Source organism: Oncorhynchus clarkii, chromosome 5, assembly GCF_045791955.1.
Source record: "Oncorhynchus clarkii lewisi isolate Uvic-CL-2024 chromosome 5, UVic_Ocla_1.0, whole genome shotgun sequence".
NCBI classification, from domain to species: Eukaryota; Metazoa; Chordata; class Actinopteri; order Salmoniformes; family Salmonidae; genus Oncorhynchus; species Oncorhynchus clarkii.
In genome coordinates this window covers 16755853-16781474 of record NC_092151.1, presented here as the reverse complement: position 1 = coordinate 16781474, position 25622 = coordinate 16755853, and the positions used below count along the sequence as shown (strand labels likewise).

General features: G+C 41.7%; 2 protein-coding genes across 2 annotated transcripts; one reads left to right on the top strand and one right to left on the bottom strand.

Moving 5' to 3' along the window:
* Positions 1-2810: 2810 nt before the first annotated feature.
* Positions 2811-4483, top strand: LOC139408463 (huluwa). The gene is made up of 3 exons (XM_071152387.1): positions 2811-3416; positions 3508-3703; positions 4317-4483. The coding sequence occupies exons 1-3, from the start codon at positions 2811-2813 to the stop codon at positions 4481-4483; spliced, it is 969 nt and encodes a 322-aa protein (XP_071008488.1).
* A 435-nt stretch (positions 4484-4918) lies between these two features.
* LOC139408461 (transitional endoplasmic reticulum ATPase-like) lies at positions 4919-25198 on the bottom strand. Its single transcript, XM_071152385.1, has 18 exons — positions 25010-25198; positions 20097-20208; positions 19720-19892; positions 19457-19599; positions 18795-18925; positions 18403-18534; positions 18116-18218; positions 17718-17851; positions 10823-10958; positions 10470-10582; positions 9499-9663; positions 9143-9265; positions 7409-7621; positions 6997-7175; positions 6625-6754; positions 6193-6348; positions 5670-5824; positions 4919-5423 (listed from the first exon to the last, which is right to left on the bottom strand). The coding sequence occupies exons 1-18, from the start codon at positions 25024-25026 to the stop codon at positions 5318-5320; spliced, it is 2421 nt and encodes an 806-aa protein (XP_071008486.1). The 5' UTR covers positions 25027-25198; the 3' UTR covers positions 4919-5317.
* Between the last annotated feature and the right edge of the window lie 424 nt (positions 25199-25622).

Below are 25622 nucleotides of genomic sequence, written 5' to 3'. Positions count from 1 at the left end.
TGGTGTGCTTTCTGGGATAAGTGTATATCGTGCTAGAAAGGATTACTGTGGTAAACTGTTGCAGATCCTCAGTGGTTGCAGTAGGTTTTGAGCAGTACTGTACTGCAAAACTTCACAATGTTTATCGATAAAATTGAATCAAATGTATTTTTTAGGAACTCAGTCTCAACTTACTGAGAGTAAGAATAGTAAAATACAACCGGTGTGATTTTAGTAATGTGGATGTGCATCAGCAGTTCCTCTCTTGTTAGGGAGGTCACTCAATTAGCTAACAATTAACCATATATATATTTTAATTGTAGTTAGTCTAGCCATGGCTGAATACCGACCAGTTGGCCCAGCATCGTCAGGGTTAGGCCGGCAGGGATGCCCTTGTCTCATTAAAAATGTGAAATAAACTATTGTACACACCTAGTAAGTCAAGGGTTTTTCTTGATTTTTAGTATTTTCTACATTGTAGAATAGTGAAGACATGAAAACGAATAAATAACACATGGAATCATGTAATAACCAAAAGTGTTAAACAAATCAAAATATATTTTAGATTCTTCAAAGTAGCCACCCTTTGCCTTGATGGCAGCTTTGCACACACTTGGCATTCACTCAACCAGCTTCACCTGGAATCAATCGATTTATTTATAAAGCCCTTTTTACATCAGCCAATGTCATAAAGTGCTGTACGGAAACCGGGCCTAAAACCTCAAACAGCACAGTGGCTAGAAAAAACTCCCTAGAAAGTCTGGAACCTAGGAAGAAACCTAGAGAGGAACCAGGCTCTGAGGGGTGGCCAGACCTCTTCTGGCTGTGCCAGGTGGAGATAATAACAATACACGGCCAAGATGTTCAAACGTTCATAGACGACCAGCAGGGTCAGATAATAATAAGTTGAAACTGGAGCAGCAGCACGACCAGGTGGACTTGAAGACAGCAAGGGGACTGAGGACAGCAATGAGTCATCAGGCCAGGTAGTTTTGAGGCATGGTCCTAGGGCTCAGGTCCTCCGAGAGAAAGAGAAAAAAATAGAAGATTAGAGAATAGAGAATTAGAAAGAGCATACTTAAAATTCACACAGGACACTGGATAAGACAGGATAAATACTCCATATATAACAGACTGACCCTAGCCCCCCAACACAAACTATTGCAGCATAAATACTGGAGGCTGAGACATGATGGGTTGGGAGACACTGTGGCCCCATCCGACGATACCCCCGGACAGGGCCAAACAGGCAGGATATAACCCCACCCACTTTGCCAAAGAACATCCCCCACACCACTAGAGGGATATCTTCAACTACCAACTTACTACCCTGAGACAAGGCCGAGTATAGCCCATGAAGATCTCCCCCATGGCATGAACCAGAGGTGGGCGCCAACCCGGACAGGAAGATCACATCAGTGACTCAACCCACTCAAGTGACACACCCCTCCTAGGGATGGCATGGAAGAGCACCAGTAAGCCAGCGACTCAGCCCCCGTAATAGGGTTTCCAAAAGTCTTGGAGGAGTTCTCACATATGCTGAGCACTTGTTGGCTGCTTTTCCTTCACTCTAATGTCCAACTCATCCCAACTCATCTCAAATGGGTTGAGGTCGGGTGATTGTGGAGGCCAGGTCATCTGATGCAGCACCATCACTCTCCTTGGTCAAATAGTCCCTACACAGCCTGGAGGTGTGATGGGTCATTGTCCTGTTGAAAAACAAATGATAGTCTCACTAAGCGCAAACCAGATGGGATGGCGTATTGCTGCAGAATGCTGTGGTAGTCATGCTGGTTAAGTGTGCCTTGAATTTTAAATAAATCACTGACAGTGTTACCACACCTCTTCCCCCATGCTTCACAGTGCAAACCACACATGCAAATATCACTCTACTCTGCATCTCAGAAAGACACAGCAGTTGGAACCAAAAATCTCAAATTTGGACTCATCAGGCCAAAGGACAGATTTCCACTGGTCTAATGTCCATTGTTCATATTTCTTGGCCCAAGCAAGTCCCTTCTTATTGGTGTCCTTAAGTAGTGGTTTCTTTCCAGCAATTCAACCATGAAGGACTGATTTGCACAGTCTCCTCTGAACAGTTGATGGTGAGATGTGTCTGTTACTTGAACTCTGAAGCATTTATTTGGGCTGCAATTTCTCAGGCTGGTAACGAATGATGAGTTAACTCTGGGTCTTCTTTTCCTGTGGCGGTCCTCATAAGACCCAGTTTCATCATAGTGCTTCATGGTTTCTGAAACTGCACTGGAAGAAACTTTAAAAGTTCTTTCAATTTTCATAATTGACTGACCTTCATGTCTTAAAGTAATGATGGGCTGTTGTTTCTCTTTGCTTATTTCAGCTGTTCTTTCCATAATATGAACTTGGTCTTTTACCAAATGGACTATATTCTGTATACCACCTTGTCACAACACAACTGATTGTCTCAAACATTTTCGAGTAGGCCTCCATTCGGTTGTCTATATGTATAGACTATATGTATATATATTGTCTATATGTCTATATATTTGACTGTGGGCAAATGGTTAATTTTGGGAGTAAAATATGCTCATTTAAATGCAGAGATGTATTGTGGTGACAAACAAATTGGATAGATCTTGAAGCAGAAAATCTAAGAGACCATGGACACAGGGTTTGCCAAGCACAAAATCCAAGCACTCATTGTGCAGAGTTCAAACGCAGGATAGTGAAATTGATTGGTGCCACAAAACACCTGCGTGCTCACAGAAAATAACCAATTAGGATAAGTAATTTTGAACAAACTCACAAATCTTGTGTTCTGGAATTGGATCCTATAAACTATTTGTTATGAAATGTCGCAAATAGGCCCATCAACACCACCCTCAAATCGGAGTGATGGTTTGCCAATTACCAGTTTAACGCTACTTATTATTCTACTCTTACCGTGTGTGGTTCTTCTGTTGTTGTTGAACTGTTTGTTTCTGGGTTACAAGTTACACATTTGTTCAAAGAAGAACAGAAAAAGACAACGAGAGGACTACGATAGTATGTTACAGTCTACTCTGTCGATGCGCCAGAGAATGACCAGAATATCCGAGACGCCATTGTTGCCAAATCAATATGGGAAAAGGGCTTACATCTCGGTTGCAGAGACAATTCGGACACAGCCCTCGAACTCTTCAAGAACTTCGTCAAAGGAGAGGGCAGCAGTGGACCAGAGAATCCGATTCATCCGGCCGGACGGGGCCACAGGCGGTGGCTTGGAGTCTCTGAGGACGCAGAGCACCATATTGGCCACCTCCAGGGTCGACCAGACGCGTAGGTCACGAATGTACAGCAGGAACAAAATGAACTGGCGCAGAAGCGCCCCTGTCCTACCGCAGTCAAGTGATTCAGAGGTAGAACGGCCTAACCTTGTACCACCCAACTCGCCTACGCTAAATAATCCACACTCAACGGTTAGTTCGTGGTTTCTAGCCTAAAATTAGTTTGTAACCCTTGAAGTCTGTCTTGGATACATGTGATGAATGACTGTTTTTACGCACGCAGGTAACATCTGACCAGAGGCCCATGCGTCGGTGCAGCACCATGGAGCTATTGAACAACATAGAACACCAGTTTGATATGGTTGACTTCGAATGTGAATATACCAGTAGCATACCTCAAGAGATGTCATGCTTTGTTGTATCTGACAACTATTCCACCATGGGCCCTGGATTGGACAGCGACTTTGGAGCAAGCGCCGGTGAGCCATCATTAGGCCTACTAGAACATAGCGGTTTTACATTTACATGAAGTATGAATATCAAATGTTCTCCACCATTAGGCTGTGTCTATCTACAGTGGTGTACAAATACTTTAAAGTGCTACTTAAGTCGTTTTTGGGGCTATTTGACTTGTACTTCACTACATTTCTAAATAAGTGTACTTTTTACTCCATACATTTTCCCTGACACCCAAAAGTAGGCTACTCCTTACATTTTGAACGCTTAACACGACACGAAGATGGTCCAATTCACGCACTTAATGTATCAAGAGAACATCCCTGTCATCCCTGCCTCAGACGGACTCGCTAAACACGTTTCGTTTGTAAATTATGTCTGAGTGTTGGTGTGCCCCTTGCTATCCCTGTAATAAGGGGGGGAAAGTGCCACCCGGTTTGCATAATTTTAAAGCATTTTAAATGATTTATACTTTTGACGCTTAAGTATATTTAAAACCAAATACTTTTACTCAAGTATTTTACTTGGTGTCTTTTACTAGTCATTTTCTATTAAGGTATCATTACTTTTACTCATGTATGACAATTGGATACTTTTTCCATCACTGCCAAGCTAATTACGCAAACGCTTCTCCAGGTGTCTCGCTCCGGATTTTATCCGCGGACAGCGACGGTCTCAACAACGGTGTGTGGGACTCCGGAATGGAATGGGACTATTACGACCCGTGCTATGTGAGGGAGAAAAACATACCCAAACAGAAACATCACATGCCTGCATTGCATACCAAGCATTATTGGGTATGATGCCAGAGAACATTAAATATTTTAATATTTATTTATTATTAGGCTACATTTTTCTCAAATATTTAATTCTAAAAAGCGCACTAACACAGATTATCACTTTTTCCAATTAGCCAAAAGTAACGCCCCCCCCCCCACCACACACACACCAGTTTTGTAAAAAACTGCACTCACTTTTGTAAATCACACATTTATTCTCATTAAACTATGTATATTCATTGTCCAAGACACTTCTACTATTCACATTGTTTGTTACACTTGAATATGCACATTTATTATATGCACTAAAATTGCTTAAATTTTTATTTCATCCACTACTAAAGTTGTCAATAAAGATTGTATTGCAAGCATACATATTTCCCCAAAATAATTGATTGGTTTCATGGTTGAAGTTTATTCCTTTTCAAAGATCTGTACAAATTGCAAACTGACACCCACTATTCACCAGTTAATTTATTGTTTTAATTTCGTACAATTCAATTTAAATGTTTTAAACCCTATATATTCATACATTACAAGTCATAAGCAATTCCCCTCCCTCTATAACAGGCTAGTTTTATATCCTTCATTAGTTGCACATATGAAGTCAGAAGTACTCACAGGCTTCTGCCCCCCCTCCTTAAATCCATACAAGATTTGAAAAAGTCCTGCAGTGCCAGAACACAGACAAGCTGCAACATGCTGTCTAACTATTAAAGGGGGATGAGAAAGGTTGGTAAATAATGGGATTTTTTTGTGTATATTGTGCGGCATTGTACAGATTTGCCAGAATGTATATGAGGAAACTTTGGTCCACAGAGTGGTTGTGTTTTGGTCCACTGTGGGTCATGGTGTGGTTTAACCATAGAGGTCGTCGTCGTTGTCCTCGTTGAAGACTGTGCCACCGCTGCCACCAGCAGAGCCCTGGCTGGGCCCGGCCCCTGGCGCAGAGTTAGTGGGGAACCTGAGACGAGGACAGGAATTGTTTTGCTCATTACAGTAAATATCAGGGGGAGCCAGCTTGGCATTGTCAGTACATTCCTTATGTAAAACACATGGCTTGTTAGCTGTACATGGAATAGATGTATTTTGTAAGAAAAGTTGAATGAAAATCCCCAGTGGTGGTGTATCTAGGATATATGGGAGCGGAGATAGGTAACAGTATTATTCAACACCATCATCCGCTATGTATTATGTGCGTTTTGCTTACCGGAAACTTCCGAAGCCTCTGCTCTGCTGTAACGTCTGGGCGAACATCTCGTATTTGCGGATGTCGTTGTCACTGACGGAGCGGCGGGCGAAACGCATGGCCTCCTCAAAGTGGTCCTTACGGATCTCTGGGACAGGGTCGTCCTCCTCCACCTCCTGTGGGGGCAAGAGGGATAGAAAGAGGTGAAGGGGGGGTTAAAGAACTTATCTATAAAATACAATCACGCCTTCTCTTCCTCCGGTATGTGTGTAAATCAGTTTAAGGTTAAATGCATCATCCCTTCTCCCTTGTAAAATAAATACTTTCTGTGTATACATAATGAATAGAAATCAAATAAATGTCCCAGTTGATTTACTCAGTCATTTAATATTGAATACAGAAATGTTGTTTTGTGTCTTCCTGAAATTAAATCTGCTGGTGATTTGCCCAGATCCTACACTATCCAGGCTTCACATGCACAAAGTTAGCTATAGTCTAGACTGCGTCATTGAACAAATACAGATTCATTAGTGACTAAACTCACCATGGCTGAGGGGTTGGTCTGCCTCTCCCTTTCCCTCCTGATCTCGTTCTCGATGGACTCCCTGATGGCCATCTTACAGGCCCTCTGGCAGATCTCTGTCAGGTCAGCTCCAGAGAAACCATTGGTCATCTTGGCCAAGAAATCCAGGTCCACATCCTTTAATCATACAGGGGTAGAGGGAGTACTTCCAGACAAAGATCAAACAGTAAATGGGATTATAAAATACATTTGTTTCAAACACAGCAATTTACATATGAACAACTTTTCCCACAAATCCATTTTCTACCCATTACATGTAGCCCAGCCTGGAATGAAGACATTTAATGAGCCCCAACCCCTCAAATCAGAACATGCTGACCGAGGTGGGAAAAACAGTTCAGTCAGCACAATGTCAGCGCATGGTCAGATACACATAAATAGATAGAGGCTTGCCTTGGCGATGGGTGACTTCCTGAGGTTGGCTCCGAGGATGTTGATGCGGGACTTCTCATCTGGCAGGGGGATGTAGATGAGCTGGTCCAGTCTGCCGGGCCTCAGGATGGCCGGGTCGATGATATCAGGCCTAGTACGGCACACAGTTTAGTCATTTAGCTTAACCTACATTTCTATCTCATTTTACAGTACCTTATTGTCCACCTAAGAACAAAGTGAAATCAACTGAGGTCGGGAAGACTACCACATATCATCATTGCAAGTAAAACCATAAAATATTGTGTAGAGCAGCAAGCCTAGTGCTAGAAATGTTTTTTAAACTCAAATTAACAGTGAAGCAGAGTGCTCTTCTTTGAGGTGATGATGGCCAACCTGTTGGTGGCGCCGATGATGAAGACGTTCTTCTTGCTGGACATGCCGTCCATCTCCGTCAGGATCTGGTTGATGACACGGTCAGCTGCTCCACCACCATCACCCGCGTTGCCGCCACGCGCCTTGGCGATGGAGTCCAGCTCGTCAAAGAAGAGCACGCAGGGGGCGGCCTGGCGAGCCTGGAAGATCGAGGGTTTAGGAGGGTACGATATAGGTTCATTGGGGCACACAACAGAAAACGTTTTGCAATGGAAAAAGAGAATAAGTGTCTCACATTTATTAACCATCTTTTGTGCATGTGTAACACACAAATTAGATGTCATACAATTGATTAAAAAAAATATACAACTACAACATAAAATACAGGTAAATATGAGGTTAGAGGGATCTCGATAAATCGGTTTAGCCTTACCTTGTCAAAGATCTCTCGGACATTGGCCTCAGACTCGCCGAACCACATGGTGAGCAACTCGGGCCCTTTGATGGAGATGAAGTTGGCCTGGCACTCGTTGGCGATGGCCTTGGCCAGCAGGGTCTTACCGCAACCTGGGGGTCCGTAGAACAGCACGCCCTTGGATGGGGTCATGCCGAACTTCAAGAACTTGTCTGGGTGCTCCACTGGGTACTGAAGAGAAGAAGATCGTGAAGGTTAGACAAACCATTAATTAAGCTTTTCATGTGAGTTCCAAATAATCTCTAACAGTCTCCCCGGCAGGAGTTGTTTTATGCACGTGATGTCAGAATGCACTCACTGTTCCAAAATGGGATTGTTTGGCAACAGGACAGTTAACACGCGCTGCCTGCTAATTATCTGAAGGCTATTTTTCCCCTTGACAATTTAAAACTATTTCTAACAAGTAATATTTTTTTAACAACAGTTTGAATTGAGGTCTGTTCCACCTCCTCATTAATTCACATAGAAGTAACACATTTCAGTGTTGAGGACAATTTATGTCTGAGGCTTTACTGACCAAGACAAACTTCTCTCTTCGAGGAGAGCCCAAGCACTTCACCAATGTTTCTGCAGATCAAGTATGCAGACATTTGTGCAGACTTGCACAAATTGGGAAATTCTGTTTGGTGCTTGCATTGCCTTGCTTGTTGTTTTCCTTACAAATAATAACTTTAGATGTGTGCGTTCCTATCAAAGTTAGTGCCTTATATCCTGTATATCGTGTTGTCGTTTCTACTGTAGCATACAGTAGGTATGTATGGAGCATAATGTATTTACAGTTTTATTCACATGTTTTCAAGTACTGGTGATAAATAATGCATTCTGATTATTGCATAGATTGTAGTGGATACCTATGATGTGTGTAAAATACTTTTTGAATGTTCTACTGATTATAATGAGCTAATGCTAAGCTATTTGCCAGCTATGTGTGGAGCCATGTTTGTTGACATCATACAATGCATTCTGGGTGTCAAGTAAATGTCTGTCAGACAAAAGATGTTATGAAGTGAAGGGTAAACTTCCAGAAGTGAATGAAGGGAAGTGAATTATCGTAGACGACACACCCTCTTCATGATGCATACTGTAAACAGACCAAACTCCTCGTATCTTTGGTTGACGAGAAAAAACAAACATGGCGGCGCGCACAAACTACCCATGGTCTGATTACTTACGATTTCTAGAAAGTGATTTACTCAATTATTTAGATCAATCGTGAGCTCACCCGTGATGTGATGAATTATGAATAGTATTGAATCATATTGTGGTTTCCTCAGTCTTTTCCTCAGTTAGCACTAGGACTAATGTAGGCTACATTTTCCAGTTTGGATTATTGTGTATGCTATCGCTACTTCTGTAAATGTCTGAAAATTACAATAAACTGGTCACGTTCAGGACATAACTTTTTAAGGACTGTTTGTGACAAATGTTTCTGTGAGGGAAAAAAAGTGTGGCTAGCTCAAATGCTGACTGTTGCGTCATCAAAACTGGACGTTCTAAATAAGCGTTCTAATCACAGGTTTGAACGTACGCTGCAGGGACCACTGTAAAATGATAACACCTGTAAAGGGATTCATCATTCAGACTCCTCACTCTTTCAATGAATGATACACAATCAACAAATGACATTAGATTTTGTGGTATATAAATCTGCATCTCATCAGTAACATACCCCACGACTAGAACATGGCCTACCTGTACAAGCTCCTGGAGTTCCCTCTTGACATCCTCCAGACCACCGATGTCCTCCCAGCTGATGTTGGGCACCTCCACCACAGTCTCTCTCAGGGCAGATGGGTTGCTCTGGCTCAGAGCCCACTGAAACACAACCCACATACAACTGGTTAGTGCAGCTGGCTTAACGATTCTCTGCTACGACTGGTTCTAATGCTCAATAGTTACAGCTGTCCTCAGACCATTAGCAAAAAGACAAATACTGGATGCTGCAGATTTGCATAGTGATGAAAAACCGAAGGGTGAATAAAGTTCTCAGTGCAGTAGAAGCTACTTTGAGTGCTGTGTGTGTTGGAGAAAATAATCCAGTTCATTACTCTGAAGTCGTCCATGGTGACGGCAAGGGAGTTCATGACCTCTGCGTCGATGGTCTCGTCCTCAAGGTCGATGAGATCCATCTTCTTCCTGATGGCCTGCAGGGCGGCTTCAGAGCACAGAGCAGCCAGGTCAGCACCCACGTGGCCGTGAGTCTGATTGGCAACCTGGAGGACACAGACAGACATGGTCACACATACAGTATCAACATGGCAGGGACTTCACTTAAACCCACTCTCAACTTTTCATTCTACCTTACATACACAAAATGTTTCATTGACAACTGATATAATAGAAATTCATGTGATTGATATGTTTAAGGTAATGGTAAGTAACTAAATGATTTATATGTATAAGGTAATGTTAAGATAATGACTAAAAGTATTCTACCCTGTCACTGTATAATGGAGTGAAATGTATTTGAATCATAAGACTAGAATTATTTAATGTGTGTGTATAGGACAAGTTAAGACTTTACCATTTAGAAGTATAGGCGAGACAGTGTGTGCCTAAGAAAATACCGAGAACAATTCAGCTGTGTTTGACCCGACCTGGCTAGAACTCTGAGAAACTTATGATAGGACAGGGAGTCCTTCTCAAGGTTCCTCTAATCTCGGGGGAATGGAACTGTTGGCTGGGTAGTGATAAACAGTGGTGAGAAAAGGATACAACTCACCTACTGTTCGCGTGTATGTATGTGCGTAGGATATCTACTGTTTGTGTGGACGTATGTGCGTAAGTTATAAAATGGATGTCTTTGTGTATAATGGACTTCAGAGCGCTCTCGTGAGTAAACATTCTGACTATTGCAAGCTGGGACTCTGTCTGTTTCATTCAACCAGAATCTTACAAACTCTGGGTTGCAGACTGAGTAGTTTAATTGAAGTTCAGTTTAAGAACATTGAGAACAAAATTCTCGTAACAACAACCTCACTCTGTAAATTACAGTAGTGTTATATACACACACACACACCTGCTCGAGGTCGACATCGTCGGACAGTTTCATGTTCTTGGTATGGATCTGAAGGATCTCCAGTCTGCCTGTTGCGTCAGGAATCCCAATGTCCACCTCCCTGTCAAAACGCCCTGAGGAGAAACATCACACAGTTAAGGTCAGCCTCACTAACCAGCATATAAATAGATTCAATTCCAATTTATTTCTATGTTACCACCAACCCTGCTGATACACAAGCAGTAATGACAAAGAATTTTAAAAAAGGATGAAGATATTAGTCAAATACAAGAGACCTCTGGCAAAACTAAGAACTTGATTTAAGAAGCGAACCTGTTACATCCTAGGTCTACAAGTGCACTGGGGGATCTTACCAAATCGCCTGAGGGCGGCGTCAATGCTGTTGGGTCTGTTGGTGGCTGCCATGACGATGACGTGAGCACGCTGCTTAAGGCCGTCCATGAGTGTGAGGAGCTGGGACACGATACGCCTCTCCACCTCACCGTGTGTCTACACAGGACAATACAGAGGGTTAATTACTTTTTCTGTTGACCCCAAGGAGGTCAAGTTTATGGTAGAGGGTATAAGAGTTTCATCTTATAGAGAATTTACTGTAGTGTCATTCAACCCTGGTCCTAGAGACCCATGTTTTAAGTTGTATTAGTTGCATGTACAGGACACACATGATGTACACCGTCCAACAAAATGCTGACTTGCAGGTAGGGCTGGGAATTGATAGGGACCTTATGATACAATATCACGATACTTAGGTGCCGATACAATATGCACTGCGATTCCCGCGATTCTATATGTATTACAATTCGATGTTATAAACCTCCAATGCATTCAGAAAGTATTCAGACCCCTTCGTTACGTTACAGCCATATTCCAAAATAGATTAAACCGTTTTCCCCTCAATCGACACACAATACCCCATAATGACAAAGCAAAAACAGGTTCATTTAAATTTTTTACTAAAAAATGAAGTAAACTGATCACATTTACCTAAGTATTACAACCTAAAGTCTTCTTAGGTATGACACTACAAGCTTGGCACACCTGTATTTGGGGGAGTTTCTCCCATTCTTCTCTGCAGATCCTCTCAAGCTCTGTCAGATTGGCTGGGGAGTGTCGCTGCACAACTATTTTCAGGTCTCTTCAGAGATGTTCAAGTCCGGGCTCTGGCTGGGCCACTCAAGGACATTCAGACTCCTGCGTTGTCTTGGCTGTGTGCTTAGGGTCGTTATCCTGTTGGAAGGTGAACCTTCGTCCCAGTTTGAGGACTTGAGCACCCTGGAGCAGGTTTTCATCGAGGATCTCTGTACTTTGCTCCGTTCATCTTTGCCTCAATCTTGACTAGTCTCCCAATCCCTGTCGCTGAAAAACATCCTCTTTCTGGAAGGTTCTCCCATCCCCATAGAGGAACTCTGGAGCTCTGTCAGAGTGCCCATCGTGTTCCTGACCAAGGCCCTTCTCTCCCAATTGCTAAGTTTTGCCAGGCGGCCAGCTCTTGGAAGTCTTGGTGGTTCCAAACTTCTTCCATGTAAGGATTATGGAGGCCACTGTGTTCTTGGGGACCTTGCTGCTGTAGACATTTTTTTGCTACCCTTCCCCAGATCTGTACCTCGACACAATCTGGTCTCGGAGCGATACGGACAACTCTTTCGATCTCATGGCTTGGTTTTTGCTCTGACATACACGGTCAACTGTGGGACCTTATTTAGACAGGTGTGCGCCGTTCCAAATCATGTCCAATCAATTGAATTTACCACAGGTGGATTCCAATCCAGTTGTAGAAACATCAAGGATGACCAATGGAAACAGGATGCACCGGAGTTCAATTTCGAGTCTTGTAGCAAAGAGTCTCAATATTAGAATGTGTTGTCACTTAAGCATCCTACGTTTAATATTTTTTTTGTGGTCCACCAGTTATTTTTCCTATTGCCTTTTCCGTTTTTTTTCCATGTAAATTTTATATCCTGAGATCTTAGAATATTCTGAGAATATTTTTAACAAGGAGGCATTGAGTTTAATATTATTCAGGTCTATCAGGAGATTGTCGTCAAATAAGTTTAGTTTATACTCATGTTTACTAATACCTGTTATGTTTAGGTCCTGTTTATTTTTGCAAGCGGTTCCATTGCCAGTCCAAAACAGGAGGGTGGAGACAGTACTGTCTCGTACCCCTTTCTACAGCAATTTCATCAGATAATGTATCATTTGTATATATTTTTGCGAAATGTACGATCAGCTGGAAAGTTGAATGCTTCAAAAAGTTAATAGAAAAGGCCATTCAAGACCGTCGAAAGCCTTTTCGGCATCAATAGTCATTATTGATGAATCGCCATCTTGTTTCTTAGCACATTGTATTATACTAAAACATGTTTTTGTTTGTAAGTGTCTATTTTTAAACAAACCCTGTTTGTGTGTCAAGTCTGGTAATACTTCTGCCATACCGTTGTTTAAGAATTTTTTTATTTTACAGACTCAAGATTTTCCTGGTTTTAATATAACTGAAATAACAGTTTGATACATGGAACTCAGAAGCACTGAATTTAGTGATGCGTGTTGTCATTTGAATAATTAGGGGTGCTACTTTGTCCCAGAATATCAAATAAAATGTTATAGGAAAGCCATCCATCCCTGGTGCTTTTCTCCGTGAATGTTTTAATTGTCTAATATATTTATTGCTGGTTGATTTCCATTTTTAGTCATTTTTTTCTGCTGATGGTTGTGTGAAGGTTGTTGAGTCTAAGGCGGCTATATAGGATCAGTCCAAAGGTTATTTTAATAAAGCTTTTAAAATTATTAATAGCATTGTTTCTGATTTTAAAGCGTTTGTATCCTTATCCTTTTTTAAACTAACTGGTTTTGCGTATTAATTTTGTGAGGGCTGCGAGGTGTTTACCAGGTTTGTTTCCCATTAAATAGTATGCTTTGAGTTTAACCTGTAGTTTTGGCTTTCTTCAAGGAGTAAATTCCTGCTTAAAATTCAGAAATCGTATTTCCTTCTTTACCTTGTAAAAAAAAATAAAAAATATGGGCTTTTTCAAAGATTTATTTCTTTAATTTACATTTCTAACTCAAGATTTTACTTTTGCAGAGTATGAGATTAGGAGATTGATAATTAGGAGATTGATAATGTACACCTTAAAAACATCCCAAATGATGTTGGGGGTCTGCTTTTCTTTGTCCACATTTGTAAAGGTCTTCATTTTTTGTTTACATATATAATAAAATGTAGGGTCTTGAAGATGCGCTGTTCGTTCTCCATATTCTGTCACTAAGTGTATTTTCTGTTGGTGTATTTTCTGTTGGTGTAAAAGCATGATACAGGAGAATGATCCGATATCACTATATTATCGATTTTAGCTCCCAGTATAATGTTGAGTGCATTTCTTGAAAAAGCTATTCGAGCTTTTGTTATTTTTTTTGTCTTTTGTAGTTGGGAATAATAATCTCCAGGTGTCCTGTAGAGATTGTTTTTCAGCCTCTTTGGAAGTTCCTTGAATGCCTTTTTATTTGTTTTTATTTCCATGTCTGTCTCACTAGCTGAATGCATGATTTAGGTTACCTGCTAAAATAGTTCCTGTGAGTTTGATTATTACTGAACAAAAAATAAACACAACATGCAATAATTTCAAAGATTTTACTGAGTTACAGTTCATGTAAAGGAAATCAGTCAATTGAAATTCATTGGGAAATCTATGGATGACTGGTAATATAGACATGCATCTGTTGGTCACAGATACCTCAAAAAACAGGTAGGGGCGTGGATGAGAAAACCAGTCCGTATCTGGTGTGAGCACCATTTGCTTCATGCAGCGTGACGCATCTCCTTCGCATAGAGTTGGCTTTTATTTTTTTTTAAATTTTACCCCTTTTTCTCCCCAATTTCGTAGTATCCAATTGTTGTAGTAGCTACTATCTTGTCTCATCGCTACAACTCCCGTACGGGCTCGGGAGAGACGAAGGTTGAAAGTCATGCATCCTCCGATACACAAGAAGCCGCTGCTTCTTTAACACAGCGCACATCCAACCCGGAAGCCAGCCGCACCAATGCGCCGGAGGAAACACCGTGCACCTGGCCACCTTGGCTAGCGTACACTGCGCCCAGCCCGCCACAGGAGTCGCTGGTGCGCGATGAGACAAGGACACCCCTACCGACCAAGCCCTCCCTAACCCGGGCGACGCTAGGCCAATTGTGCGTCGCCCCACGGACCTCCCGGTCGCGGCCGGTTACGACAGAGCCTGGGCGCGAACCCAGGACTCTGATGGCACAGCTGTCGCTGCGTACAGCGCCCTTAACCACTGCGCCACCCGGGAGGCCTAATAGAGTTGGCTTTTGATTGTGACCTGTGGAATGTTGTCCCTCTCCTCTTCAATGGCTGTGCGAAGTTGCTGGATATTGGCGGGTTCTGGAACATGCTGTCATGCACATCGATCCAGAGCATCCCACACATGCTTAATGGGTGACATGTCTGGTGAGTATGCAGGCCATGGGAGAACTGGGACAATTTCAGCTTCCAGGAATTGTGTACAGATCCTTGTGACATGGGTGTGTATTATCATGCTGAAGCGGGTGAATGGCACAACAGTGGGCCTCAGAATCTCATCCTTGTATCTCTGGGCATTCAAATTACCATCGATAAAAGACAATTGTGTTCGTTGCTTGTAGCTTATGCCTGCCCATACCATAACACCACACAGTGCACTCTTCACAACATTGACATCAGCAAACCGCTTGCCCACACGACACCATACTGCGGTTGTGAAGCCGGTTGGACTTACTGCCAAATTCTCTAAATTGATGTTTGGAGACGGCTTATGGTAAAGAAATGAACATTAAATTCTCTGCCAACCGCTCTGGAGGTCATACCTGCAGTCAGCATGTCAATTGCACGTTCCCTCAAAACTTGAGATATCTGTGGCATTGTGTTGTGTGAGAACTTCACATTTTAGTGGGATTTTATTGTCCCCAGTACAAGGTGCACCTGTGTAAAAATCATGGTTTATCTTGGCAAAGAAGAAATGCTCACTAACATGGATGTAAACACATTTGTGGACCAAATTTGAGAAGCTTTTTGTGCGTATGGAACATGAGACCAACACTTTACATGTTGCGTTGATGTTTTTGTTTATATGCACAGGCAAACATCCACCCACCCACAGAATAGTTATTGACATACATGCTATATTTCCTTTTTTGTATTTTCTTTTCAGTGTCCATGTAACCCATTGGCATCAGCTACTGCTATCGTTACTTCCTAGAGAACAGCAGTTACTTGAGCAAAGCATAATATGGTATTGGGGGAGGGGGAAAGAATATTGTATGTGACGCCCAAGACCAGGTATGTAGCCTAGTGTGCTTATCACTTTTTCCTGATCCTTCCTCTCCTCAGGGCAGGTGGCTCTCCTTCAACGGGAAAGGTTTCTTGTAGCTTGTTTAGGACTTCATCAGTGCTTGTGAATTCCATCCTTTGCGTTCTCTTCCATACCCATAGCACTGCCGGGAAGCTAAATTGAGATTTGATTCCAATTTCTTCCAGTGATTGATGGGAATGTAATCCGTGCAGGTTTTCTCAGCCTAGCAGACAGGTCCTGGATGAATCGAATGGACTGGCCATGGATTTTGATCTCCTTTCACCCCTGTGCAGCCAGCATGTTGACTTTGGTCTGATGTTGACTTTGGTTCCACAGCTTGACGATTACCATGCGAGGGTATTTAGCGTTCTTCTGTTTCACGCCATCCTATGCTATCGTTCCAGATCCTCTGGTGATATATTCACGTCAAGTTCCTTTTATCAATTTGACCAGGTAGCTGGAAACGTCTCCCTTTTCCTCGTCTTCCGGCAGGACAATATTCTCCTGTTGTTTGGTCTCATTCTGATTTCTTGCTGATCCAATTAATCTAAAGTTTGCAACTTTGTTACCAGAAGGCTAATTTTGTGGTCTTGTTCATTCATGCACACGCCTTGTATGTGCATGTATGACATGATAGACTACTTTTTTAACAACAGCTTGTAGCAGTTTGTTTGTTTTGATGGGCATTGAGAGCATTTTAGCTATGTTTTCCTGGATATCCTTTAGCTGTTTATTACCATTGTTTGCATCTCCAAGTTGCTCCTTGTCTTTTCCTCTGGGGGAAGCCATGGCTTGTTCAATTAGTGCCGTCGCGTTCGCTTAACCAACTGATTGGGTCGCTGTTGTACATAACTGACTTCTCACTCTCTCCCAGTTGCTTGGGGATATATTGATCTATCGATTTTTAGAGGCTTGATTTAAAAACTTTGTTGTCTGGCTTCTACATATAACCAGTTTTATCGGTACAAAACGGAGCTACTCACACCCCATGCATCCTATCGGTACGCACATGCGACTCTCCACTACTACTTGCAGGTTCCTTCTCAACAATGCAACATTGGCCTCCCGGGTACTGCAGCGCCAGCTGTGCCATCAGAGTCCCTGGGTTCGCGCTCAGGCTCTGTCGTAACCGGCCGCGACCGGGAGGTCCGTGGGGCGACGCACAATTGGCCTAGCGTCGTCCGGGTTAGGGAGGGCTTGGTCGGTAGGGATGTCCTTGTCTCATCGCGCACCAGCGACTCCTGTGGCGGGCCGGGCGCAGTGCGCGCTAACCAAGGTTGCCAGGTGCACGGTGTAGCCTCCGACACATTGGTGCGGCTGGCTTCCGGGTTGGATGCGCGCTGTGTTAAGAAGCAGAGCGGCTGGTTGGGTTGTGTATCGGAGGACGCATGACTTTCAACCTTCGTCTCTCCCGAGCCCGTACGGGAGTTGTAGCGATGAGGCAAGATAGTAGCTACTACAACAATTGGATACCACGAAATTGGGGAGAAAAAGGGGTAAAAATTCAACGACAACATTTTTTTTTAAATTAAAAAAACAATGCAACGTTCAGAAATAATAAAAGATACGAATACGAACACAGTAAATGGCTCAGGAGAATAAACATTTTAGCATAAGTATCACAAACTGGGCGTGCAGGCTTTTGTTCTAGCCCTGTGCTACCACACCTGATTCAACTTTTTTTTTAAAGTGTTTGAGCTGGGCTTGAAAAAAAGCCTGCACACCCTGTGAGCCTCCAGGGTTGTGTTCAGTAGGACACATTGTAGCAAAACTTGAGTTCAGGTAGTACCTTCCCGTTTCACTCAGTTTCAAAACTTTCTCCCTAACGAACATGACTTGGGACAGGTTTGAAGAACATTGGTCTATTGAATGAGAAGGAAACTGTATCAGAAGATGTGAACCCACCTTTTCTCTTTTTGGTGCAATGGCGTCCAGCTCATCAATGAAGATGATGGCAGGGGCATTCTTCTCAGCCTCCTCGAAGGCCTTCCTCAGGTTACTCTCAGACTCTCCGGCCAGTTTACTCATGATCTCAGGCCCTGAAACATTTAGCAGGCACAAGTTCAACTACTAGGAAACGTCCTGACAACAAACACACTGAATGTGTAATTCTGACCATCAATGAACAACAGATTTAGGGTCAATCAATTAAAAATTCAGTCAGTTACATTGAAATTCCAACTAAAAACATTTAAGTATTTTTAATGGAATTTCAATCCACTTCATGCATTGACTGAATTGAAATGGAATTTAACGAAATGCTGATGAAAAATAACAAAAGCTTTTGTCCTTCAGTCTCTCACCATTGATAAGGAAAAAGAAGGCTCCAGTCTCATTCGCCACAGCACGGGCGATCAGAGTCTTTCCTGTTCCAGGGGGTCCGTACAGCAGGATTCCCCTTGGAGGCTGAATGAAAATTAGAAGTGATAAAAAATGTTTTACATGAAAATGTAATTCAACAGCAAGTCATTCACCTGCATAAACAAACCAAATCAAAATGTATGGTTAAAACAAGAAACCAGTTTTAGGCATGTATCTAATAATTGTACACAAGGTTTGACGTGAAGGATGAGAGGTGTATTTAGCTCACCTTGACGCCGATGGCCTTGAACAGTGCTGGGTGTCTCAGGGGCAGCTCCACCATCTCCTTAATCTGGGCCAGCTGCTTCCTCACACCACCAATGTCATCATAGCCAACCTCATTCAGAGACTCCTCTTCATCCTGAACACAGAAATAGATGTGGTTAGTAAAGCATAAGAAACTAGGGCAAAAGGCTACAGATAGCATTCAAATGTAAGAAATTGTTTTCTACGATCAGAAAAATCCGGAATTCCTGAATAATCAAGAAAAATCCCATCTCTGAAAACTCCAGCTTTGATGTTAACTTGCTCTCATGCACAAGATCCAACTGAAGATGTAGTAACAGAGACTTGCTGCTCTATAGAAATCTGCAGCAGTGCTGGTACTGAATATAGCCGTACCTCTCGTTTGATGGGCTCCCCCTCACAGTGGATGACTGTGTCTGGGGCCACAATGCAGTAGGGGTTGGGGTCTGTCTCCACTACCTTGAACTCCACAGCTCGCATGCCTCCCCTCACCAGGAAGATGTCCCCTACAAACAGAGATTAAGCATTGACCCACATGCCTAATCCTCTGTCCTTGGCGTTTTTCATAATCATATTGTGAGACACACTGGCTGTGCCAGCAAACAAGGGTTGTTCGTACACAAATCGAAAGAACACTCTGAATCGATGTGAAACAGGGAGGGACCATCTGTACTTATCAAATAAAAAAATACTTGTTTTCCATTAAGAAATCATGCCTTAATGAACATGACCCTGAACATATTCTGGAGTACAGGGTCATGTTCAAGTGGAGGAAGTACCTCCTCAGTTTCAAAACATTTAATCCCATATGGTGCCTGCCTTAACACACCCCAGGTTGTCCTTTGGATCACAGTTTCCCAAACTCGGTCCTGGGCCCATCCTGGTTGTATGTTTTGGTTTTTGCCCTAGCTCTACATAGCTGATTAAAATACCCAACTGATCATCAAGCTTTGATTATTTAAATTAGCTGTGTGGTGCTAGGACAAAAAACAAAACATGCAGGGGGGGCCACAGGACCGAGTTTGGATCACTGTTACCTTTCCTGATGGGCCTGTAGGCCTCCAGGAAGTAGGGCTTGAGGTAGACCTCAAACAGGTTCCCTGTGATCCCCTCCACAGTGTCATCAATGGGCAGAACGTGGATCCGCTTCCCGTACTTCACGTCTGGGCATGGCTGAATACTGTGGGACCACCAAAATAATGAATTATGTCAGGGCTTTACTGTACATTGAAGGAGGAGCAGAGGTCTGGTTTTACACATGATGCTTCATTGATGCCAAAGTTATCCAGTTCCATCTCACCTGATAACATCTCCCAGGCGGACTCTTAGGTTGTTGCGGACCACTCTGTTCATGCGGACCTTCTCGTCGGAGCAGGTGTCATCAGAGAGCACGATGCAGACCGTCTCCCGTCTCTTCTTTCCTTTCATCAGCACTGTGTCTCCCCTGAACAGCTGCAACTCGTCCATCTTGGCCTAGGGCGGGACGGAGGAATCAGTCAGACACTAAATCCTATTGATTTAACATAGAACCTCCCACAGTGAAGATGTAACAGTCTAACACAGCCCGCAAAACTGGAATGAATGAGTTACTGGTGAAACAAATATGTATCACTCAGTGCAGACTGGGGGTTCACTAAAATGTCCCAGCCCCATTCATTCATCCCACCAATGCCTCACCTGAGACAGCGAGACCACACTGTTGTCCTCATTGAGAGATTCATCCACAACCAACCGGTTAGGCCTGGTCTTTTGCTTTAAAATCGCTGTGGATAGATCATCATTTTTCGATCTGAGGGAAAATCAAAGAGATGCTAAATATATCAGCTGGCAAGATGTAACATACTTGATCATTAAACCTGGGAGTACATACTGACAAGCTAGTTGAATGTAGGAAAGTTATGCTAAGCGATAAAAGGGTTTCCTTTAACCCTTAGTGTGATGTAATGAGCTTATTATATCAAATCAACTGTAGTCTCTTTGGGTGAAAAGTAAAGTGTCCCTACTAACTAGAGATAGAAACTTAGAATAACTATTGGCCAGTTGCTTTCAGTTTCTAATTATACAGTAGTGAAACTAACTACTAGAATGGGCATTCTATTTTGATGGGTTTTGAAATGTAATCTGCCACACTGTTAGCTAGTTAGCAGAATTAACAGGAAAGAAGAGTATTATTATTTTTATGAAAAACAAAACAAATAGAAAAACAGAAATATACAAACAGTAAACAAACAGACAGGGCTATTAAATGTCGAGATACATTTTGACAAATTGAAAATGTATTATGGTACGTATTGCTTTTTTGATTTTAAACTTACTGATCATTTCAAACTAATGTTTCAATTCTATCTTAAACAATGTGAAGACGGGTTTGTTCTCCGCCCACTTCATTTTATGGATAAAGAATCTTCCATGAAAAATAAACATTAACAATGAAAGTTCAAATCGGGGTCCATATAATTTGGATCAAAATAAAAGTATTTCAAATGTACATTAATAGTAGTTTATTTTAATAGAAAATCTTCTAACTCACTACAATCTTCTGAAATAAGAACGGTCCCAAAAGAGTCTCTGGGACAACTAAAAAAATTCACATTTGTTATCAATAGCCATTTTTAATCTGTGTACAATAAAAGGTCTTAGATTCTATGAATGAGTTTGTATGATACTTCTTTCACCTTATTAGATATACAATATTTCCCAGACAACAACAAGACTTTGTTCCAGTTCACTTATCCTAGGGCTACATTCCAGTATATTCCAGCAGAGGGAATAGTAACATCTTAACAGAGATTTCATTACACAGTGCCTTCGGAAAGTATTCAGACCCTTTGACATTTTGTTATGTTAAAAAAATATTTTCCCTCATCTACACACAATACCCCATAATGACAAAGTGAAAACAGGTTTGGACATTTTTGGAAATGTATTAACAATAAAACATACCTTATTTAATTAAGTATTCAAACCATTTGCTATGAGACTCGAACTTGAACTCAGGTACATCCTGTTTCCATTGATCATCCTTGAGATGTTTCTACAACTTGATTGGAGTCCACCTGTGGTCAATTCAATTGACTGGACATGATTTGGAAAGGCATACCTGTCTATATAAAAAGGACCCACAGTTGACAATGCAGGTCAGAGCAAAAACCAAGCCATGAGGTTGAAGGAATTGTCAGTAGCGCTCCGAGACAGGATTGTGTCAAGGCACAGATCAGGGGAAGGGTACCAAACAATTTCTGTAGCATTGAAGGTCACCAAGAACACAGTGGCCTCCATCATTCTGAAATGGAAGAAGTTTGGAACCACCAAGACTCTTCCTAGAGCTGGCCGCCCGGCCAAACTGAGCAATCGGGGGAGAAGGGCCTTGGTCAGGAACTCAATGGTCACTCTGACAGAGCTCCAGAGTTCCTCTGTGGGGATGGGAGAACCTTCCAGAAAGACAACCATCAGGCCTTTATGGTAGAGTGGCCAGATGGGAAGACACTCCTCAGTAAAAGGCACATGAGAGCCCGATTGGAGTTTGCCAAAAAGCACCTAAAGGACTCTGACCATGAGAAACAAGATTCTCTCGTCTGATGAAACCAAGATTGAACTATTTGGCCTGAATGCTAAGCGTCACGTCTAGAGGAAACCTGGCACCATCCCTACAGTGAAGAATGGTTGTGGCAGCATCATCCTGTGGGGATGTTTTTCAGCAGCAGGGACTGGGAGACTAGGCAGGATCGAGGGAAAGATAGTGCAAAGTTCAGAGAGATCCTTGATGAATACTTGCACCAGAGCACTCAGGACCTCAGACTGGGGAGAAGGTTCGCCTTCCAACAGGACAACGACCCTAAGCACACAGCCTAGACAACTCAGGAGCAGCTTCGGGACAAGTCTCTGAATGTCCTTGAGTGGCCCAGTCAGAACCCGGACTTGAACCCAATCTAACATCTCTGGAGAGACCTGAAAATAGCTGTGCAGCGATGCTCCCCATCCAACCTGACAGCCGTTGAGTCATACCCAACAAGACTCGAGTCAGTAATCTCTGCCAAAGGTGCTTCAACAAAGTACTGAGTAAAGGGTCTGAATACTTATGTAAATGTTTTTTTTTATTTTCAATACATTTACAAACATTTCTAAAAACATGTTTTTGCTTTGTTATTATGGGGTGTAGATTGAGGGAAAAAACAATTAAATCCATTTTAGAATCAGGCTGTAATGTACCAATGTGGAAAAAGTGAAGGTGGCTGAATATTTTCCGAATGCACTGTGTGTGTGTGTGTGTGTGTGTGTGTGTGTGGAAAATGTAAATTCCTTCTAGCTGAATTGAGGCTACAAAATCCTCAGCAGTTGCACTTTGAGTATTGTTATATTCTCCTGAAAGAAGAACAGCACCTTAACTATTTGAAACTCCTCAGGAGTGAATGTAACAATGTGTGTGCTCATGAATTCTGGATAATAATATGGTAGTCCATCATTATTTGATAACTGTTTAACCCAGATAATGTGGTTGTCAAACTAGTTCTGGAAAAAGAAAGACTTGCTTTTGTATGTCTTTATTATCACAGCTTGTGGGGAAAAGTTATTTGTACATAAGGTTTCAAGTTAGAAGTACTTGTTTATGAAAGTTAGCAAGCTTAATAGGGATCTTAGCCACATCAAAGGTGCATTTGAGTAAGAACTCTAGACCACCAATCTGTTGTAATATTAAATTAGGGATTATATTCCAAATGCAATCCTTATTTCTTAGATTGTTTTGTATGCATTTGATCTTAAAGATTATATTTGAAGTTTTAAAATCCTGAGCAGTCAACCCTCCCTCACTTTGGGTGCTACATATTACAGCTTTTCTTAATAAGGTTAATTCCTCCATATGAAGTTGAAGAATTTAGGATCAACCATTTTAGTTACTGACAGACGAACATCCAAGGCAAGGGAGGTATAAACTAATTTGGACAGACCTTCAGATTTTGACAAAAGTAAACATCTAGATAAAGATCACTTAACCAGGAGTTAAATATTTTTCAAATTTTCTCTACAATAGGAGAGACATTTAAGTTGGCCCTTTCTGATCTTTGCAAACTTTAATACCAAGATATGTGATCACATCTTTTACATGGATATTACAGAGTTTAAGTCACATGTTTTCAATGCAAATAATTCACATTTCCTAATATTCAGAGATAAACCAGATACATGTGAGAAGGCAATTAATACACTCAATCGCTGTCCTGACTTCATTATGATCTTATTTGACAAAAAAAGTGGTGTCCTGAAACAATTGTTAACATTCTCTTTATCTTGTATCTGAATACCCCTAAAACTATCCTTATTGATATTAAGTGCAATAACTTGTGACCAATACAAATAAGGAGAAATTGGGCATCCTTATTTAATTCTGCTTCTAATATCAAATCGCAGAGGTTCCATGGGATAATTTAAGAGCTGTTACTATTACTATAAAGTGTCACATTGAAAACATTGACCAAAACCCCAAAAAATAATCTCAAAAATAAGTGTTCAACTGTATCAAAAGCCTTGTAAATTCTACAAATAAAATAAAGCCATAAGGTGCTCATTGTAATCTATCAAGTCCAAAACTAGTCGGATATTATTACATATGTCTGCCCTTCATAAAACCAGACTGGGTATCATCAATGATTTGATCAATACCCTTTTTAAGTATTTCTGCAAAGATGGATGCAAGTAGTTTTCCATCATTGTTCATTAATGTGATTGGTCTCCAATTTTCTATAATTATAGGATCTTTGTTTGGTTTGTGGATTACAGAAATTAGGCCTGGTCATAGAAATGGGCAGGACCCCTAAATCAATTGCCTCCTTAAAGACATTAAATATAAATTCAGCAATATCCTACAGGAGAGGAGTAGTAGCTATTAGGTACCATATAACTAACTACATAAGATGTATATTTACTCTTGAACGGAAAAAAGGGGAGCATCACTGATGTTTACTGTACAAAATGCTAATATTTTGCTAAACGTTTACATCATTCAGCTGTGCATCTAGCTAGCTAACAGTGTTGTGCAGGCCCCACATGACACAGCAAGAAAAACTGCAAAAGCTAGTGGACAGTCATTAGCACGAGTTTGCTCATTTAGGTAGCTAGTTGACTACCTAATTGTATCAAATTCACTGTCAAATTAGCTATATACATACACATCACTTAGCAAATGTTGGCACAACATGACAAACACAAATTCATGTCGCTGTCTGTTAGCTACGTAGCTAGCTAACGTTATCTACCTAAGCTGCTAGCTAACAGTTTGGTAGATGGCTGGCTTTTATCTTTGACATGGCTAGCTAAGGTTAGCTTGCTAACCGACACTGGTATAATCTTGCGGCCATATAACTCTGTAGAACAATATTATTTGCATGTATTCTCTGTTCTCTTCTACTAGTTATATGCCTAGCTACATCCATAGAAAACGCATACCGATATTAGCTATAAGGTAGCTAGCTAGTTATTTGTACTAAAACCCGAAAGCTAGCAAACTTTAGCCAGCTAACAAAGCGAACATTTTTGGTTACCGGATTCTATCTAGGAAAAGATCAAACCAACATTAGTTAGCAACACCAACTTACTCTCCTCCTGAAGCCATGGTGCTCCGCTTGGTATGTCCAACAAATAAAACCTGATTTCTTCCTCTTCTCGTGTGTTTCTCTTCAGTGAGTGCAACACCAACAGCTAACTCTGGGTGCGTTCGTAAATTCACTCTGGAGAGCCAGCGAGCGCTAAGTGTGTTCGTAAATTCATCAGTTATTCTGCGCTCTGGCACACAGACGAGTGCTCTGAAATCGGAGTAGATAGCCAGAGTGAATTTACGAACGCACCCTCTGATTGGCGCTGCGGTTGACATTATGCCATAGGTGACATAGTTCCAAATTCAGATGAGACTTCAAAGTTATTGTTGATAATGCTTTGTGATTGTGAAGCACAACCCAGATAGAGATTCTTATTAAAAACACTAGTATATGACTATCCATCATTGATGTCTGGGAAACAAACATTTGCTTTTTCTGGCCAAAGGTTGTTTTTTAAAATAATGCTTTTGAGGGCCTTTCAGTCAGCAGGCCAACTTGGGAAAAAGTGAGTCAGTGCAATATCCAGCATTTTGCAGTAAAAAGTGAAAGTGAACACTTAATTTGTGCTCAACTCATTTGAAGAAGTGTTTACTGGATTATCTTGGTACGTGAC

What these genes read in the sequence shown, in the direction of transcription:
- LOC139408463 (XM_071152387.1), top strand. Translation starts at nt 2,811, where the DNA reads ATGTCGCAAATAGGCCCATCAACACCACCCTCAAATCGGAGTGATGGT. An exon ending in TAAATAATCCACACTCAACG is followed by an intron (nt 3,417 to 3,507) that starts GTTAGTTCGTGG and finishes TTACGCACGCAG; the next exon opens with GTAACATCTGACCAGAGGCC. An exon ending in CGACTTTGGAGCAAGCGCCG is followed by an intron (nt 3,704 to 4,316) that starts GTGAGCCATCAT and finishes ACGCTTCTCCAG; the next exon opens with GTGTCTCGCTCCGGATTTTA.
- LOC139408461 (XM_071152385.1), bottom strand. An exon ending in CGCCTGGGAGATGTTATCAG is followed by an intron (nt 19,600 to 19,719) that starts GTGAGATGGAAC and finishes GTGGTCCCACAG; the next exon opens with TATTCAGCCATGCCCAGACG. An exon ending in TCAAGGCCATCGGCGTCAAG is followed by an intron (nt 18,219 to 18,402) that starts GTGAGCTAAATA and finishes ATTTTCATTCAG; the next exon opens with CCTCCAAGGGGAATCCTGCT.